A 20,848-nucleotide genomic window follows, 5' to 3' on the forward strand; every position below is an offset into this window, starting at 1 on the left:
AATTGCTTCTGGTTCCAATTTTCATTTTGGCAAAATTAATTTCTTTTTCTTTGATGGAAAGTTGAGCTTCTCAAGGTGAGATTGAGCTTTGATCATCACCCTTTCTGTCATGCTGATTTGGCACATGGATTTCCAGATATTAACAGGGTCTGGTATTAGAAACAAAGGTTAACTCTCACTATGAGCATGGTGACACCTTTCCACTGGATGAAGATTGGATTGGGCTTGCTTGAATCAGACCTTCTTGCACCTAATTTATGGGTTTAAAACAGATGCATCTAGGCCCAATTTATGAACGAATTCTTTGCAACCCCAGAACAAATGTCCAACCCAAAATTGGGTGGGACCTTGGGTTCGCTGTTGGGGAAAGTATTGTTCTGCCCTAATTTGTTTAGACATGAAAACCATAATCTAATCAAGCAGAGTCAGCGTGGCTTTATGAAAGGGAAATCGTATTGACTAATTTATTTGAGTTTTTCAAGGAAGTCTCAACCAGAGTGGATAGAGGGGAACCAGTATGTTGTATTTGGACTTCCAGAAGGTGTTTGACAGGGTACTTCTCAAAAGGTCAAGCCATAAGATAAAAGCCCATGGTGTTGGAGGTAATATATTGGTGTGGTTAGAGATAGTACATCTCTCGACCAGATTCCAACAATTTACTATTTTGGCATTAATGTGAGGATATGATGTTTCACTCCAGGCATGATTCTACTGACACACTGGGGAGCTTTTATCAAAACAAACTTTATTTAATAATACAGTTTAACTAGAACAAATGAATTGGCTTAACATTTACCAATTGAACAATACTCAAACATGACAAGATACAGTTCTTAACTGCTAACCTACCCCTATGAGTTCCAATTCAAGGAATATTCCTCTTATAGACTTAAACCCCTTTTCAAAATCAGTTGGCAAAACACAGGCTTACATGCTTATACTTAGGTTGCCAAGCTTGGAGCTCCCAGACAACCTCCAGAGAGAAAGACAAGTCTTGCTTATTCCAGAACCAGGCAGGAACTGCTTGTCTTTAAAAAATATGAAAGAGAAATTGTGTGTCTCCCTGCAAACTTAGCTCCTCCCATTAAGCACATGACTCTGTCTCTGTCAGTCAACCGAATCATAACACTACTCTGAAACCCCAGGGGAAAACCAAGTAAACACAAATGCATTAACATTAACTCTGTTTAGACAAACACACGATGAGCTAAAATGCGTTACTATCCAGCAGTCTCAGCATGGAGCTGCATGTTTTTTTAGACAAATCGACTCCTTGTAACAAAACACTGCCTCTTACAAGAAACATGATATGAATATATTTCTTAAAGGCAGAGCACCAGCACAATGTCATGCTTTTAATGTGGTAAAGCATCCCACGTTGCTTCATGGGAGGGTTATTAAATAAATGAAATCGAATAAAAATTTGATTCCTACACTATGAAAAGAGACAATGGTATCAAAAATGCTGAATCTGTCGGAGGTAATATTAATCTTAACTGGCCTGTCAGGTCAAACAGAGGTCCCATTTGCCCTTTCAAGTAGTTCTAAAAATCCCATGCTACTATTTCGAAGAGGAGAAAGAGTTACCCCCGGTGTCCTCAGCCAATATTTATCCCTCAGTTAAAATCATAAAAACAGAATGATCTTTTTTAAATTCATGGATGTGAGCGTCGCCGGCAAGGCCAGCATTTGTTGCTCAGCCCTAATTGCCCTTGAACTGAGTGGCTTGGTAGACCATTTCAGAGGAGCACTTAAGAGTCAACCACATTGTTGTGGCTCTGGAGTCAGATGTAGGCCAGACCTGGTAAGAACAGCAGATTTCCCTCTCTAAAGGACATTGGTGAAGCAGATGGGTTTTTCTGACATTCGACAATGGTTTCATGATCATTATTAATTCCAGGTTTTTATTGACATTTCACCATCTGCTGTGGTGAGTTTCGAACCCGGGTCCCCGGAGCATTACCCTGGTCTCTAGTCCAGTACCAATAGCACTACACCAATGTCTCTCCTTGGACCACTAGTTTGTTGCTGTGCGCAGATAAGCTACAATGATTCTGACAGAAAAGCGACAACCCTTCAAAAGTAGTTCATTGACTGTTAAAGCACTTCAGAATGCTCTGAAGCCATGAACTATAGAAATGCAAGTCTTTTTACTGTCTTGGGTGCAATATAGTTTAAGCTTATTATTGTCACAAGTAGCTTACATTAACACTGCACTGCAAGTGAAAATCCCTGAGTCGCCACACTCTGGCACTTGTTTGGGTACACTGAGGAAGAATTTAGCATGGCCAATGCATCTAACCAGCACGTCTTTCAAACTGTGGGAAGAAACCGGAGCATCCAGAGGAAACCCTTGCAGACAATGTGCAGACTCTGCACAGACAGTGACCCAAGCCGGGAATTGAACCCGGGTCCCTGCTGCTGTGAGGCAGCAGTGCTAACTACTGTGCCACCATGCTGTCCACGACATGACAAACTTCCAGGTGAAGTAATTGCAAACCTCATAAAGGAACAATCCAGTTAACCACATTTGCGAAGTGAAAATGATTGAATGTGAGAATTGAAAATGACTGAAATAGGTTCTTGAGAAACAGGACGATATCTATCATTTTTCTTTGGTCATGCAAATTTCCTTCGAACCAGGCCATATTTGCATAAATGGACAAACACAAAAATGCATCCTTAGCTGCGGACCAACTGGGGAAGATCCTTAGCAACACAAGTGAAAATGCAAAGCAAGTATTCGATGCTGTGCCAACAGGAATTTAATTTGCTAAACGTACTTCTATCAGCGATTCTTTCATTTATAATTGCCTAAAGCAAAAACATAACACTCGGAATTGGGTTGCCTGAGAGACCTATAAAGGAATGTGGATTTAGGAAGTTTGGCATCATCTACAGGATTAGCGGAATGGAGGGGTTCCTCTGAATGGGAGAGAAATATTCACTTAGTATGCAGCCAAGCTAATTCCCATATTGTTTTCTAAGAAGCAAATAGAATAAAGGAATTGTGCGATGATTTGCTGGCTCCCACAGTAATACTCAACACAGCCTAAAGATCATTAGTGGCCTGTCACATGTCAGCTTAGCACAAAATGGAGCATATTTGCCACTTAATCAGAAGGTTGTGATTTCAAATGCCATACCAGTACTTGGCTACTTCACCAGTGCAGGACTGAGAGAGGACTGAGTTTCCAGAGTTGAAGTTAATCTAGGATTCAGTCTGTTGGTTCAGGGAAAGGTTAAAGATCAAGGATGCTACTCAAAAGGAGGACACAACTTCTGCTCAATGTTCCTCCCTAAATGAATGCCACTGTCAAAGCATGGATCCACTGACCATTTCATTGCCATATCTCTCTTTGTCTTTAAGGACCATTGACTTCCCTCCACCAGTTCCCCATCAAAAAAAAATCAAGTATTATTGTTTGCACCATCACTTTCGATCCTTTTCCTCCACGCAAACACATCCACTTAAAGCTGTCAGCTGATTCTGGGCCCAATTGCCTTGTATGTTCTCTTTTATTTTCCATCCTATCTTGGGGACAAAATGCTCCTTAAATGCAAAGTCAGACAGTAGAGTGATGGAGCGCATTAAGATTCAACCACAGCAGAGAATGAAGCAACCTGCGATCGAAGGTCATGGGACAAATACATCAAAGAGAGGCAGCACGGTGGCACAGTGGTTAGCACTGCTGCCTCACAGCGTCAGGGACCTGGGTTCAATTACGGCTTCAGTTGACTGTCTGTGTGGAGTTTGCACGTTCTCCCCATGTCTGTGTGGGTTTCCTGCGGGAGGTCCAGTTTCCTCCCTAAGTCCAAAGATGTGCAGGTTAGGTTGATTGGCCATGATAAATTGACCCTAGTGTCAGGGAGATTAGCAAGGTAAATATGTGGGTTTGCGGGGATAGGGCCTGGGAGGGATTGTGGCTGGTGCAGACTCAATGGGAAGAATGACCTCCTTCAGCACTGTAGGGATTTTATGATTCCATAAAAGCTCAGCAGTTCACTGGAACTTTGATGGTAGATCCATGGAAACGCTGGAGAATTGGTATAGTCAAAGATTGCACCATCTTTCCCGTGTTTCCACAGATTTGCTGTCAAGGTTACGATGTTATGGTGGTGGGGGTGTTGGGTGTGGCTGATAGAGCTCCTGTGGATATTCAGCTTCATTATTTGTGAGCTACAGCGGTGCTTCGTCCAGCTTTGCAAAGCTGAATTGACGAATTGGTGAGTGGTATTCGGCAAGCATAGGAAGAATATTATCTGTAAAATAAGCAGCTCTTCATTACAAAACAAAGAACAAAGAACAATACAGCACAGGAACAGGCCCTTCGGCCCTCCAAGCCCGCGCCGCTCCCCGGTGCAGGATTGAATCCTGAATCCAGGATCCCCGCCCAATTTTCCAGCCTATCTACATCCTAATATCCTATCCACCGAGCTGTCCCTCACAGCTACGATGCTTTGTTCATCACAACCTATTAACTCACCCCCACCCCCCCATTCCAGACCATGTGATCTCCAGGGAGAGGCGAAAACCCAGAGTGAAAACCCCAGGGCCAATATGGGGAAAAAAAAGCTGGGAAATTCCTCTCCGACCCCCTGAGGCGATCGAAACGAGTCCAGGAGATCACACTGGCCCTGATCAGAAAATGCTTCCCAACCCTATTCATTTCCACTTCTGCTTTACGAACACCATCTGAATTCCCTGCCCCCGAGACAGGTTCCCAACTATCCGCAGTCTCGCTCTGTACTGGCACCAGCAACATGATCATAGAATGAAGCCTTGAAACGAGAAACAAAGAACAATTAGCCCGCGCCGCTCCCTGGTCCAAACTAGACCACTCTTTTGTACCCCTCCATTCCCACTCCGTTCATATAGCTGTCTAGATAAGTCTTAAACGTTCCCAGTGTGTCCGCCTCCACCACCTTGCCCGGCAACACATTCCAGGTCCCCACGACCCTCTGTGTAAAATATGTCCTTCTGATATCTGTGTTAAACCTCCCCCCCTTCACCTTGAACCTATGACCCCTCGTGAACGTCACCACCGACCCGGGGAAAAGCTTCCCACCGTTCACCCTATCTATGCCTTTCATAATTTTATATACCTCTATTAAGTCTCCCCTCATCCTCCGTCTTTCCAAGGAGAACAACCCCAGTTTCCCCAATCTCTCCTCATAACCAAGCCCCTCCATACCAGGCAACATCCTGGTAAACCTCCTCTGTACTCTCTCCAAAGCCTCCACGTCCTTCTGGTAGTGTGGCGACCAGAACTGGACGCAGTATTCCAAATGCGGCCGAACCAATGTTCTATACATCTGCAACATCAGACCCCAACTTTTATACTCTATGCCCCTTCCTATAAAGGCAAGCATGCCATATGCCTTCTTCACCACCTTCTCCACCTGTGTTGAGGACAGTACGGTGGCACAGTGGTTAGCAATGCTGCCTCACAGTGCCAGGGACCCACGCTCAATTCCAGCCTTGGGTGACTTTGTGTGAAGTTTGCACGTTCTTCCTGTATCTGCGTGGGTTTCCTCCAGGTGCTCTGGTTTCCTCCCACAGTTCAAAAGACTGTGGTTAGGTGCATTGGCCATGCTAAATTCGCCCTCAGTGTACCCGAACAGGTGCTGGAGTATGGCAACTAGGGGATTTTCACAGTAACTTCATTGCGGCGTTAATGTAAGCCCACTTGTGACATTGATAAATAAACTTTAAACTTTAAGATAAGTAATGGCAGCTAGGCCATGCCAAATTTGGGATCAAAAGGCCTGCAGAGTTTAGTCGGAAGGATAGACTCAGGGTTCTTGATGCAACCTTTCTTGGCTAAGCCCAACAGAACTGGACTAAATGATGCTTCGTGCTCCTGTGGGAATTAATTAGCTGCAGAGATCGCTGCAACTCTGTCTTTTTGCCCTCCCGTTGTACATGCCCACATTTACATATCAAACTTGCTTCATAGTCTAGCAACTTGCGGCGGTCACACCAGGAAATTCCCTAATTGCGGCTTGGGAACAGTAGGTCAATTGTTCAGGTTAATGGGACCTTGTTTTGTATTTAGCACGCACCGGGCACCACAACAATTTGCCTAATTGTAGGTGAAGTAAACAGGTTTCTTAGCCACCCATTTGAATGTGTTTCCCTTATGACTAATGTTGAGATAATTAGCTGCTGAATTAAAGCCTCATAATTAATGAATTAATCAGAGATCATCCCAACTTCATTTATTCTTGTACAGTTACCTTGCTCTTTAATTAAACCCTTTGCTTGAATATTGAGTAGGGCATTATCAGCAAGCATGCACGCACACATACACGCACACAGACGCACACAAATACACACACACATGTGCACGCACATACACCCACCCACGCATGCGCCAGGGATAAAGAATATAAGAACATAAGAACTAGGAGCAGGAGTAGCCCATCTGGCCCCTCGAGCCTACTCCGCCATTCAATAAGATCATGGCTGATCTTTTCGTGGACTCAGTTCCACTTACCCACCCGCTCACCATAACCCTTAATTCCTTTACTGTTCAAAAATGTATCTATCCTTGCCTTAAACATAGACCATAGAACAGTACAGCACAGAACAGGCCCTTCGGCCCACGATGTTGTGCCGAGCTTTACCTGAAACTAAGATCAAGCTATCCCACTCCCTATCATCCTGGTGTGCTCCATGTGCCTATCCAATAACCGCTTAAATGTTCCTAAAGTGTCTGACTCCACTATCACTGCAGGCAGTCCATTCCACACCCCAACCACTCTCTGCGTAAAGAACCTACCTCTGATATCCTTCCTACATCTCCCACCACGAACCCTATAGTTATGCCCCCTTGTAATAGCTCCATAAAATGCAATAAAACAATGCAATTTTTGCATTGTTAATGATTTCCCCAAGTAGTGTCTTCCTTAAACTTTCTCCTGAGACTTCCTGCACTCATCATCACAAGGACCTGAAACCTCGCACCCAACTACAGTTAGAGCACCATGGCTTATTTTATTGTGAATTTTTCACACTGGTGTAAATACACAGAGGTGTACCCCTGGAGTCAGTATTCAGAACATTGCTCTTGTTGATATATATCTAAGACTGAGACTATGGCGGGTGGCTGTGGGTAGCTCCAAAGAAGTTACATGGAAAGACAAGCCACAGAAACAATGGGGTTTGTTGATGAACTGTACTCCTCGTACTCCAGCCCTCGTCTGGCTGTAGCGGTGGATTCGCGGGGCAGGTCACACCATACCCTGGGTCACCTGACCCATCCTCTTAAAGGGGCTACACCCCGCAGACATAACAATATTAGTGACCTGAACTTGGGTACAGGGGCATAATTTCAAAGTTTGCAGATGGCACAGAGATCAATAAAGAGTGGAGAATAATAACGGATGTCAGGAGGTCCTCAACAGAATGGTGAAACGAACAGAACCATGGAAGAATGAATTCAATGTAGTGAAAGAGGAAATTTTGGAAGGAAGAATGTTCAGAGGCAATATCAACTATCTGGTGCAATTGTACAGGGCTTGCAGGAACAGAGAGGCCATCAATATACATTATGATGTGACAGACCTAGATGCTAAGGCAACTTTTTGAAGAATATGCATTGCAGTGGAAATTTAAAATTGCTCCTAATGGTCTTAACATGTGAAGGCTACAGCACAGAAGGCCATTTTGCCCGTCGTGCCTGTTGCAGTTAAGTTTAAGGTTTATATATTAGCGTCACAAGTAGGCTTACATTAACACGGCAATGAAGTTACTGTGAAAATCCCTTAGTCACCACACTTCGGCACCTGTTCGGGTACACTGAGGGAGAATTTAGCATGGCCAATGCACTTAACCAGCACATCTTTCCAACTGTGGGAGGAAATTGGAGCACCCAGAGGAAACCCAAGCAGACATGGGGAGAATGTACAGACTCCACACAGATAGTGACCCAAACTGGGAATTGAACCTGGGTCCCTGGTGCTATAAGACAGCAGTGTTAACCACTGTGCCACTGTGCTGTCCCACTTGAGAGTGAAACCTCTGCAATCAGCTGATCGCTTGAGGGGATTCTGCCATGCTGGAAAGTGATCTTTCTTAGATCATTTAAACAGGCTGTGAGTAATCGGAAAATCAGGCAGTTGAGGGCATGCTTGGCAAAAATTAAGTGGTGTGCAAGTGTGAGACGTCTAATGAGTAAAACAGGGGCAGCTCTCCTGTTCCCATGAAGGTAAAGTGAAGGCAGAACAATCTCTGCATTGAAGGACAACACGAGGAATTTGGACCAAGCATGTACAACCTGTCGAACCTGCTCCCCCAATCAACATGTTAACAACCAACCCCCAGCTGAGGTTCCCCAAATTTGTTAACCCGGACGAGATCCCTCAGGTGTTTAGGACCCTTTGTGGGAACTAACTCAGCACAAGCCCCCAATTTGTTAACTTCCAAATGGGATACCCCCAAATTGTTTTGCCCCCTGGTGGGGGCAGGATGAGGAGGTCTTGTGGTGCAGTGGGTTTGTGTCCCTGCCTCTGAGCCTGAAGCTCCGGGATCGAGTCCCATTGCAGGATTTGACGACCAAGGAAGGCGCATTCGTAATGCGGCCAAACAAAATGAGTGTGTCAACCTATAAATCCTTCCAAGACATGCCAATGGCTGGTGGGAAGAGCGGGAGAGACTCCTGGTCAGCCACCCTTGATGTGGAGTGGCGCCCCTCAAGCTATAAGCCTCTGGTGACAGACTGGTGACCTGTTCCAGGAATTACTAGCTATGGAAACAGACAAAACTCTGCCTTAGTGCACCATTAGGTGCGGGAAGAGAATCGGATGGATGGAGGAGGGATGAACTGGCTCCCTTTCTTTCTTCAACCCCCTCAGTTGGTTGCAACAAGATTAATTTTAAAAGAATCCCTTCCCTTACAGATACCCTTTCCCATATTTATTTTTTTAAATGAACCAAATTAATCTGGTTTTCTTGACAAAAAAAGTGAGTTTATTAAGTACTAAGCGTAAAATAAATTAATAAAAAGCATGCATTATGTTTCTCCAGATTAGAAATGAGAATTGAATCCAAAGTAAGTAAGTAAAAAGAAGTGTACAAAACAGTCCTTGACTTGTCCCTGAGGTGTTGATGATAAACGTTGTAGAATTTGTGATTACAGTTGTGCTGACTTCAGCAGGTGAATAGTCACTTTTGTGATTCCAGTGTTCTGCATTTTGGCTAAGAAACTGCCCTGTTTCCTTTTTAGCTGTGGCTTTGCTGACTTGGCTTAATTCAACATTCGGAAAGAGAGAGGTACCTGCAAGGAGAACCTTTCCCAGGGGTGTTTGCTGCCACCCCGATTTCCAGCTGTGCATGTTCTCATCTAGAATGCACAATGCACACAGCCAGTGAGCCACATATTACCAATGACAAGTGTTGAAATGTTGAAGATAAAAAAACACCATTCCAAAATCTGCTTTGAAAATAAATTACAGTGCTCACAAGCCTAGAGATGTGTGAATCAATCAGTGTCATTATAGTATCAGTAACAACAACAAAGAACAAAGAACAAGACACAGGAACAGGTAAAACGGGGGGTATCTCAACAAAGCACAGGAACAGGTCCTTCAGCCCACCAAGCCTGCGCCAATCACGTTGTCCTATCTAGGCCAATCGCTTGTATCCCTCTATTCCCTGTCTGTTCATGTGTCTATCCAACAAGTCTTCAATGTCGCTAATGTGTCTGCCACAACCACCTCACTTGGCAGTGCATTCCAGGCCCCCACCACCCTCTGTGTAAAAAACTTACCCCGCACATCTCCACTGAACCTTTCCTCCCTTATCTTGAATTTGTGCCCCCTTGTAATTGTCATTTCTGCCCTGGGAAAAAGCTTCCCCTATCTATACCCCTCATAATTTTTTAGTTCACCCTATCTATACCCCTCATAATTTTTTAAATTTTTGTCACCCCTCAGCCTCCATCTTTCCAGGGAGAACAATCCCAGTTTATTCAATCTCTCCTCATAGCTAATACCCTGCATAGAACATAGAACATTACAGCGCAGTAAAGGCCCTTCAGCCCTCGATGTTGTGCCAACCAGTGAAACCAATCTAAAGCCCCTCTAATCTACACTATTCCAATATTATCCATATGTTTATCCAATAACCATTTGAAATATTAGGCAACATCCTGGTAAACCTTTTCTGTACTTTCTCCAAAGCCTCCACGTCTCTCCAAAGCCTCCACCTAAACAGTGGCTTCATTCACTTTACGCCTCTTAATCTTGTTCAATCAAGCATACATTGACATAAGAGATTGCAAAGATTTATTATAACCTCATAAAGATGTCAATCGAGCAGAGCAAACACCCCGCTGCCAGCTGTAGAAACTGACCCCTGCTGTGTTAATCCATCAGTGAGTCTTGGAGCTTAGCCAAGCATTCACAATTAACTCATCAGGCAACAGGAACAGATGGGCAGACATCTGATTCTTTACCAGAAACTCCTTATCCAAAGAGCAGTGCGAATGTGGAACTTGTGACCACAGGGAGTGGTTGAAGCAGATAGTTTGGATGCAGTAAAAGACGAAGACAGATAAACAGATCAGGGAGGAGGAAATAGTGGGTTACAGTGATAGATTTAGATGAAGAAACATTGGAGGAGGTTTGAGTGATGCATAAACACCTGCATGGACTGGTCGGACTGAATGGTCTATTTCTCTGCTGTAAGTCCAATGTAATACTATATACGTTTTACTTTGATGCAATTTGTTTTCAACTAACAATGTGACCTGCTTGGAGTACTTCTGTTATTGTGGAACATTAATGACCTCGGATGGTCCACCCATTACTTCAATATTGAGCCGGTAGTAGTGGACAGCATGGTGGCACAGTGGTTAACACTGCTGCCTTACAGTGCCAGGGACCCGGGTTCCATTCCGGCCTTGGGTCACTGTCTGTGTGGAGTTTGCACATTCTCCCCGTGACTTCCTCTGGGTACTCCGGTTTCCTCTCACAGCCCAAAGATCTGCGGGTTAGGTTGATTTGCCATGCTAAATTCACCCCAGTGTCAGGGGGATTAGCAGGGTAAATATGTGGGGTTATGGGAATAGGGCCTGGGTGGGATTGTGGTCGGTGCAAATTCGATGGGCCGAATGGCCTCCTTCTGCACTGTAGGGATTCTATGATTTGCCTGCTACTGACCTGGAATTCATATCGAAGATTTATTATTGGCCTGCTATTCCTAAGGATTCATTTATGCTCTCTTCCTAAAGGAACTCATGACTCTATCTATTATTTGCAGGTGAAGGAAGCCATGCAGAGGATTCATGACAGAGGGAACATAGGAAAACTTATACTGGATGTTGAAAAATCCCCAACTCCCTTGGTAAGTGATTCTTGGCCCTTGAGGTAGTTAGTGAAGAAAATATGCCAAAAGTTACGGCACCCAGGAAAATAAAATCTACCTGCTTGTTCTGGGATCATGTTGCTGACAAGAGTGTTTGGTTCCACTTTTGATCTAACATGGAGTCGCAGGCTGAAAGCTCATTCAATAATGAAGCCCATAGTAAAATGTAAGCGTACCAGTTAGGAGTACTTCAGTGAAGATATCTGGGCAGCTCAAGGTTTGAATGCTGGTATGAATTAGCCTGTGGACCTCTGTGATGTTGGTTGGATGCAGCTGCGATTTCAAACCCTTCAAGAATGTTGTGGAGTCTCCAGTCCAGGCATTGTAGATTCATCTCTGCACAGTGGCATAGCAACACAGGGGGAAAAAAAGTCATTGGAGTATTGAAATGAATGGAGTTTTATTTTCATTTTCTTTGAACACTTTATTGAAATCCTGGACCACATCTCCGAATCTTTGGTACAATCTGAATAGGGACGAGTAAATGTTTTGTTTAAACTGGCCAAAGTTTGATATTCAAGATTCTTACCAAGAGAATAAAGATTCCACGATTTTTTAACTCACAAAATAAACTTTATGCAGTCCAAAAGGTAAAATAATTCACAATAGGCAGGATTTTACGACCTCGCTCACCCGGAAACTGTAAAATCCCACCCGACGTCATCGGACCTTCCCATGCTCCTCCCCTCGCCCTCATTGATTCCCCTGGCGGGCAGGCCGGTAAAATTCTGGGCCTTAGCTATGTTATACTCTAACATTCAGAATCAACATAACATGCTTGTCCCTTCATTCGTGGGACATGGGCGTCGCTGGCTGGTCAGCATTTATTGCCCATCCCCAGTTGCCCTTGAGAAGGTGGTGGTGAGCTGCCTTCTTGAATCGCTGCTGTCCACGTGCTGTGGGTTGACCCACAATGCCGTTAGGGAGGGAATTCCTAATTCCGAATAATGTGAACTAACAGGTAAACTGTGGCCAAACACACCATGCCACACAGTAAATGGCAAATGTCACTCAGATCCTACAGATTTCTCTGTAACCCACCCAGATATCAGTATCCACTATCCACAATCTCATTAAAACTCTGTCTCAGTCACGAGGGATTCCACACTTTCACTTTTAGAGGTCAAATCTCTGAATTTCCTCACAGCCACTCCAACTCGGATTGCCTCAACAACTGCTTAATTCCCAGAGTTTCACTTTCATCTCCCGAGACGAAGTTCACCTGCATTCCTGAGTCTGCAGTCCAGTAACAACTCAGGAACAGCACTCCAGCTCTTCAGCCACCTGGAGCAGAACACCACTGCTCCAAAGGGTTACCCTTTGATTTTGATTTGGTTTGATTTGATTTATTGTTGTCACATGTATTAATAACATACAGTGAAAAGTATTGTTTCTTGCACGCTATGCAGACAAAACATACCGTTCATAGAGAAGGAAAGGAGAGAGTGCAGAATGTAGTGTTACAGTCATAGCTAGGATGTAGAGAAAGATCAACTTAATGCAAGATAAGTCCATTCAAAAGTCTGACAGCAGCAGGGAAGAAGCTGTTCTTGAGTCAGTTGGTATGTGACCTCAGACTTTTGTATCTTTTTCCCGATGGAGGAAGGTGGAAGAATGTCCGGGGTGCGTGGGGTCCTTAATTATGCTGGCTGATTTGCCGAGGCAGCGGGAAGTGTAGACAAAATCAATGGATGGGAGGCTGGTTTGCGTGATGGATTGGGCTACATTCACGACCTTTTGTAGTTCCTTGTGGTCTAGGGCAGAGCAGGAGCCATACCAAGCTGGGATACAACCAGAAAGAATGCTTTCTATGGTTGCCCTTGCTCCAACGTTTGGCAGAAGATAGTCACCAATCTTTCACCACCTTTTCAGCTTGGCTTCACTACTGAGCCCTCACTACCTGTAGCCTGCCAACCCAGATCTTCAGCACTAACAGCAGCACTTGAGCTGAATGGAGCTTCATCTCCTGTTCCTGACTCTCTCTGACTAAAACTGACTGACCCTTGACCTGACCTGAACGACCTATCAAAACACTCCAAGAGGGTCCCACCCTGGTTACTAGGCAGCATCAGATGTACCAAGCATTGGAACACCCTGTGTGTTGAATGTTACAGGCACTAGCTTACAAAACACAAAAAAAGGAATTGATTTCTTGACAACCTTCACTTGGTAACTATAAAACCATTGGAGATTGCAGGTGGCTGGGGAAGGGAACAGGCAAAGGCTGCTTGACGAACACTCCAGATTTGGGTGGCACAGTGGTTAGCACTGCTGCCTCACAGCACCAGGGACCCGGGTTTGATTCCCAGCTTGGGTCACTGAGTGGAGTCTGCACGTTCTCCCCATGTCTGCATGGGCTTCCTCTGGTTGCTCCGGTGTCCAACCACAGTCCAAAGTTGTGCATCTTAGGTTGATTGGTCATGCTAAATTTCCCCCTTAGTGTCAGGGGGACTAGCTAGGGTAAATACATGGGGTTATGGGGATAGGGCCGCCTGGCTGGGATTGTGGTTGGTGCAGAGTCGATGGGCCGAATGGCCTCCTTCTGCACTGTAGGGATTCTATGATCTATGATCTATTAATCCAGTTGGGTAACCAAGAATCTGTTTTCCCCCCAATTGTCCCTAGAATAGTCAGTGTGACTGTAGGGGACCGGTGATTGGAGTGGGGTGGGGGTGGGGTGGGGGGAGGGGAGTCATGAGATGAAATCTCTATGTACATATTTAACCAAGTGTTGGCAATATTAAATCTGGCACAGATGAATATGTATTTTTTTTTACATCGAATTACATAGAATAAACAGTGGAAAAACTGGCCACTTGGCCCAACCTGCCCATGCTAGCATTTCTGCTCCAATCAAGCCACCTTCTATCTTTACTTATCTTAATCTATCATCATAACTATCTATTCCCTTCTCCCCTCACGTGTTTGTCCAGCTTCCCCTTAAACACACCTGTGCCATTCACTTCAGCACTCCCGGGAGCGGAGAGCTCCACATTCTCCCCACTCTCTCAGCAAAGCAGTTTCTCCTGTATTGCCTATTGGATTTCGTGGTGACTATGTTAAATGGATGGTCTCCGGTTCCGCCCTTCCCCAGAAAGTGAAACATTCTTTCTCTATCCAAATTATCAAAACTGTTCATACTTTTACAAAATTAGATTAGGTCAACCCTCAGCCTTTTCTTTTCAAGAGGAAAGCAACCCAACTTGTTCGCTCTCTCCTAATAAGGATGTCCTTGCATTTCTGGTATCATTCCTGTAAATCACTTCTCACCACTCTCAGGTACCTCTTTATCTTTTTAATGATTGCGCAACAAGAATTGTACACGGTTCTCCCAGTGTGGTCCGAGATTCAGTACGACTTTAGCATATATTAGCGATTTTTCCGTTTTAGCCCTCTGGAAATGAGAGTTCTTGGTTTACTTTCTAACAGCCTTTTTAACCTGTTGTGCTACTTTTAGTGATTTGTGTATTTGTACTCTATTTTGCTTCCCAGCCCAATTAGATTCTTATTTTAATAATAAATGAGCTCACATTTTATTTGGATCTCACATCTATCTGCTATTTTTTTGCCAATTATGTGCCCATCCTGCAATTTAATTGTATTCTTGTAATTTGCTTTTGTCCTTCCTTTCTCCATTCACTTTGTCTATCTGTCACTGCCAGTCGATTATTTATCCTTTTTCTCCTCTTAACCTTCTATTGTTTTTTTCTCTTTCTTCTCTTCTTGCTCTTCTGCTCTCCCTCCTTTATTCATTAGGGTAGCCATGACTTCAGACATTTTGGCCTAAGCTCTGGAATTCTTTTCCTGAACCTCTATTGCCCTTGTCCTCCATTCCGACACTGCTTAATTTTAGTTCCCGGTCCGATTATCTCTTTAGATCAGTGTAATTTTTTTTTGACTACATTGCTGCGAGGTGCCTTCAAGTGCTGTGTATTTCCAGCTCTTTATCTCAGATTTACAGCACTTGGTTTTTCGAGGGAATGCAGCGAAGGTTTCCCAGGCTGATTCCAGGGATGGCGGGACTGATGTGTGAGGAGAGATTGATTAGGTTAAGATTGTTTTTGCTGGAGTTCAGACGAATGAGGGGAGATTCCCGAATGAGAGGAGACTTATAAAATTCTAACAGGACTAGACAGGGTAGATGCAGGGAAAATATTCCCAATGGTGGGGGAGTCCAGAACTCGGGGCACAGTCTGAGGATACAGGGTAGACCATTTAAGACAGAGGTGAGGAGATATTTCTTCAACCAAAGAGTGGTGAGTCTGTGGAATTCATTACCACAGGAAGTAGTTGATGTCAAAACATTGAACGTACTCAAGAGGTGGCTGGATATAGCACTTGGGGCGGATGGGATCAAAGGTTGTGGGGAAAAAGCAGGATTAGGCTCTTGAGTTGGACGATCAGCCATGATCGTAATGAATGGGGGAGCAGGCTCAAAGGCCAAATGGCCTCCTCCTGCTCCTATCTTCTATGTTTCTATCTTCAGACTGTGGGAGGAAACCCGAGCACCCAGAGGAAACCCATGCAGACATGGGGAGAATGTGCAAACTCCACACAGAGAGTCACACGAGGTCTGAATTGAACCCAGGTCTCTGGTGCCATGAGGCAGCGATGCTAACCGTTGTGCCACAGTGCTGCCCTAATATCTTTCTTTCAAACTTCTAAGGCAGGAATTTACAACCTCACTCGTCCTGAAACTGTAAAATCCTGCCCGTGGTCAATGGACATTTCCATTGTCCAGCCCTTGCCTGCTCCAATCCCGTGGCGGATGGGGCGGTAATATTCCAGCGTTCGAGGTTTTTTGCAATATCACATCAAGTGGACTTTACCTGCCACAGTGAAGTAAATGCAGCACATCCGCAGTGAACAGATGTTAAATCTGAGGTTTCCAAACCTCTCCGCTTTATCCCTTTCCTCATATCTGGGACTATTAAAGACCGATTGATTGAGCTTAATTGCTATGATTAATCATACCCGGAATGGTAGAAGGCAAACTAAATGGATATCATACTTGTTAACATCTCGCAATTCCTATGAATTCTGACTGGCTGCAATGGTAAATTGAAACCGGATAAAATCATTAGCTCCCGAGGTTTAAGTGCCTCACTGATCGATCTTAAGTTTCCACATCTTACACGTTATCATTCATTACAACAATGCGTGAGGAGTCAGAAGAAGAAATCTGGCTCACAAGGTGATCAGATGATGTGACTCACAACAGCAGCTGGTGCCATTGTAACTAGAATTAGCTACTGAGCATCAGCATTTTTCAAACAACTCGGGACGTTGAGTTATAAATAGGTAAGACCACTCGATTGGGCTGTGGTCTGCTGGGATGTTAGCACAGTGGCTGGACATGTGGCTGCTTTTCTGCAGAGTGCTAGCAGCAATTTATAATTGTAGAACACATTTAATTCTTAATATCAACTTCCCATTAGGTTTATTCTTATAAAAACTCACATTTATATAGAATCCCTACAGTGCAAAAAGAGGACGTTCGGCCCATGGAGTTTGCACTGACTCTCCGACAGAACATCTTACCCAGGCACCCCCACGCATTTACCCTGCTAATCACTCTAACCTGCACATCTTTGGACATTAAAAGGCAATTTAGCATGGCCAATCCACCTAACCCGCACTTGTTTGGAGTATTGGAGGAAACAGGAGCACCCGGAGGAAACCCACGCAGGGAGAATGTGCAGACCCCATTGCAGCTTTAGCATAATGTCCCTACTTTTCTATTCTATCCTTCCAGAAATAAAGCTAATGCTTGTTTTATTTCATATACAGGGGAGGTGATGGCCTAGTGGTATTATCACTAGACTATTAATCCAGAAACTCAGTTAATGTTCTGGGACCCGGGTTCAAATCCCACCACGGCAGTTGGTGGAATTTGAATTCAAGAAAAAACATCTGGAATTAAGAATCTACTGATGACCATGAAACCATTGTCGATTGTCGGAAAAACCCATCTGGTTCTCTAATGTCCTTTAGGGAAAGAAATCTGCCGCCCTTACCTGGTCTGGCCTACATGTGACTTCAGAGCCACAGCAATGTGGTTGACTCTCAACTGCCCTCAGGGATGGGCAATAAACGTTGGCGCAGCCAGCGACACTCATGTCCCATGAATGAATAAAAAACAATATGTGGCCCTGTTAATATGTGAGTGGTGTATTTGTATTCCAGGAACCCTTTGTTCCTCTACCCCACCTACACTCACACCTTCCTAATAATAAGTGGCCTGCCTATTCTTCTCATTAAAATATACAACCTTACATTTATCTGTGTGATGTCACGATGGTAACACAGACAGTAGCTCCATATTCGGTGACTGACTGGGGCCAGAGGCCTAGGCTGGCCCCACTCACAATAATTACTGTTACTTGTGATTGCACTGGAGGGGCTGCAGAGGAGATTCACCAGGATGCTGCAAGGGTGGAACATTTAAGTTATGAAGAGAGGTTTGATAGGCTTGGATTGTATTTGTTGGAGCAGAGAAAACAGAGGAGTGACCTAATTTAAGTTTACAGGATTCTGAGGGACATGGACAGAGAGGATAGGGAGCAGATGTTGAAGGGTCAGTCATGAGGGAACATAAGTTCAAGTTGAGAGGCAGGAGGTCAAGGGGGGGATGTGAGGAAAAACTTTTTAACCCAGAGGATGGTGATGGTCTGGAATGCGCTGCCTGGGAGGACGGTAGAGCTGAGTTGCCTCACATCCTTTAAGAAGTATCTGGATGAGCACTTGGCACGTTATAGCATTCAAGGCTGTGGGCCAAGTGCTGGTAAATTGGATTAGGTGGGAGTTCAGGTGTTTCTTGATGCAGACTCGATGGGCCGAAGAGGCCTCCTCAGCACTCTATGATTCTGTGATCACTTCTCACCTCAGTAGGTATGTAGATATGCACACACACACACTCACATAATTATGGTACTGTTCTCATTCAAAACCCATCAAAGCCGTACTGCTTATGGAGTCATCCATCTCCTCTTCATTGCTTCCAGATGGCGAATGACAGCACAGAGACCAGCGAAGCGGGGGAGGAAGAGGAAGATCACGAGGGAGACAATGGGAACAAGGAGCGTATGCCCTTCATCCAGTAGCTGCCAGGGCAAAGGGGAGAGTGGAGAGAAAGAATAAACCCACGTGTTTGAGTTTCCTTTTTTGTCAGTCGCTGGAGCAGAGAACGATTTGAGGAAATCTCCCTGATGCGCAAGTGAACAAATGCTGTCGTACTGTGCGTATTTGTGTTTGTCCGCAGTCAGCCAAGCTACAAGCTGTTTGAATCTTAGTGATCTGAACTGCTAAAGTGCCATATCCTTTTCAGTGCAGTATTATGACCCAACATTCTGTGTTAAGATCATTTGAAGAACAGATCCATTGTGTTATGCTTCTCCCTGTTTTTAGAGTGGGCACAGTCCTTCTTCTGCGAACCTATTGCAATTTTCAGTACGTCACCGTGTACCATTCAAGTACATTTTTTCCTCTCTCTCTCTCTCTCTGTTGATTTCTTGTGCATGGTTCTGTTAACCTGTTAGTGCCTGTATTCATTCCGATATACATCACTGACCAGCGACCATTCAATAAGTCAACGTTAAATATTCAAGACGTGCATCTTTTACCAGTACAAGTGACAAGAACGGCTTCCGGATTTGCCTTACGGAGGGAAAGAAAAATGCATCGATCTATCTATCAGCTCAAAAGCCTAAATAATGTGAATGGAGATCTCAGTTTGTTTACTTGTCACATTGGTTGCATTAGTGCTTTTGTTATTTTGTGCCTATCAAACAATGTTTACATAAAAATATAAAAAAATTAAAAAAACCATTAGCAATTGATTACTTGTCAAGTGTTTATTTAATTATTTAGAAGGGGAATACAATAATTCAAGAATTAAAGCATGCAGGTAGAGCAGGCAGTGAAGAGGCAAATGGTATGTTGGCAAAAGTCTATTTATTATTACTCACAAGTACGTTTACATTAACAATGCAATGAAGTTACTGTGAAAATCCACTAGTCACCACACTCCATCGTCTGTTCGGCTTCACTGAGGGAGAATTTAGCATGGCCAATGCACCTAACCATCACGTCTTTCAGACTGTGGGAGGAAACCGGAGCACCCGGAGGAAATCCGCACAGACACGGGGAGAACGTGCAAACTCTACACAGCCAATAACCCAAGCCGGGAATCGAACCCAGAACCCCGGCGCTGTGAGGCAGCAGTGCTGATTTGAGTACAGAAGCAGGGATGTACTGCTGAGGTTTTGTAAGGCTCTGGTCAGACCACATTTGGAATAGTGTGAGCAGTTTTGGGCCCTGTTTCTAAGGAAGGATGTGCTGGCCTTGGAGAGGGTCCAGAGGAGGTGCGTGGGAATGATCCCGGGGATGGAAAGCTTGACGTATAGAAGTGTTTGAGGACTCTGGGTCTGTACTCGAAGGAGTTTAGAAGGACGAAGAGGGATCTCATTGAAATTTACAGAATACTGAAAGGCCTGTATAGAGTGGAGGTGGAGAAGATGTTTCCATTAGTGGGAGAGACTAGGATCCGAGGGCACAGCCTCAGATTAAAGGGACGATCCTTTAGAACCGAGATGAGGAGGAATTTCTTCAGCCTCAGGGTGGTGAATCTGTGGACCTCTTTGCCACAGAAGGCTGTGGAGGCCAGGCCATTGAGTGTGTTTAAGACAGAGATAGATAGGTTCTTAATTGGTAAGGGGATCAAAGGTTACAAGGAAAAAGCGGGAGAATGGGGTTGAAAAACTTATCGCCATGATTGAATGGCAGAGCAGACTTAATGGGCCAAATGCCCTAATTCTGCTCCTATATCTTATGGTCTTATAATGGGAGGAAGAAATTAGCATTTAAACCCATTATAGTCATTGTATGTGCCACATCCTTCAGACTCGATGGGCCAAGTGGCCTAATTCTGCTCTTATATCTTATAATCTTATGCCTTGCTGCAATTATACATGGCCTTGGTGAGATCACACCAGGAATATCGTGAGCAGTTTTAGTCTCCTTTTCTGAAGAAGGATGTTCTTGCTATAGAGGGAGTGCACTCCAAATTTACCAGGCTGATTCCTGGGATGGCGGGACTGACATTTGAGGAGAGATTGAGTCGGTTAGGATTGTATTCACTGGATTTCAGAAAAATGAGGGGGGATCTCATCGAAACCTGTAAAATTCGAACAGGACTAGACAGGGTAGATGCAGTAAGGATGTTACCAATGGCGGGGAAGCCCGGAAATAGGGGTCACAGTCTATGGATAATATGGGGCAAACCATTTAGGACTGAGATGAGGAGAAATTTCTTCATCCAAAAAGTGGTCAGCCTCTGGAATTCACTACCACAGAAATCAGTTGAGGCCTAATCATTGTGGGTGGAATTTTCCTGCCATGCTCACCCCAAAACCAGAAAATTCTGCCCAAGATCAATGGGCTTGGGCCCAATCACGCTCCCCCACCCCCTCCAACCCC

At 44.5% G+C, this 20,848-nt stretch overlaps 1 protein-coding gene across 1 annotated transcript in view; it reads left to right on the forward strand.

Annotated features, from left to right (window-relative positions):
• Positions 1-19,169, forward strand: part of vat1l (vesicle amine transport 1-like) — a 163,823-nt gene extending 144,654 nt beyond the window's left edge. The window contains exons 8-9 of the mRNA XM_078212089.1: positions 11,267-11,350; positions 18,376-19,169. Coding sequence (XP_078068215.1) covers positions 11,267-11,350; positions 18,376-18,474 — 183 coding nt within the window. The 3' untranslated portion in view covers positions 18,475-19,169. The remainder of the gene's footprint in view (positions 1-11,266; positions 11,351-18,375) is intronic.
• Positions 19,170-20,848: the final 1,679 nt, after the last annotated feature.

This window comes from Mustelus asterias, chromosome 4 (assembly GCF_964213995.1).
Source record: "Mustelus asterias chromosome 4, sMusAst1.hap1.1, whole genome shotgun sequence".
Taxonomy (NCBI): Eukaryota; Metazoa; Chordata; class Chondrichthyes; order Carcharhiniformes; family Triakidae; genus Mustelus; species Mustelus asterias.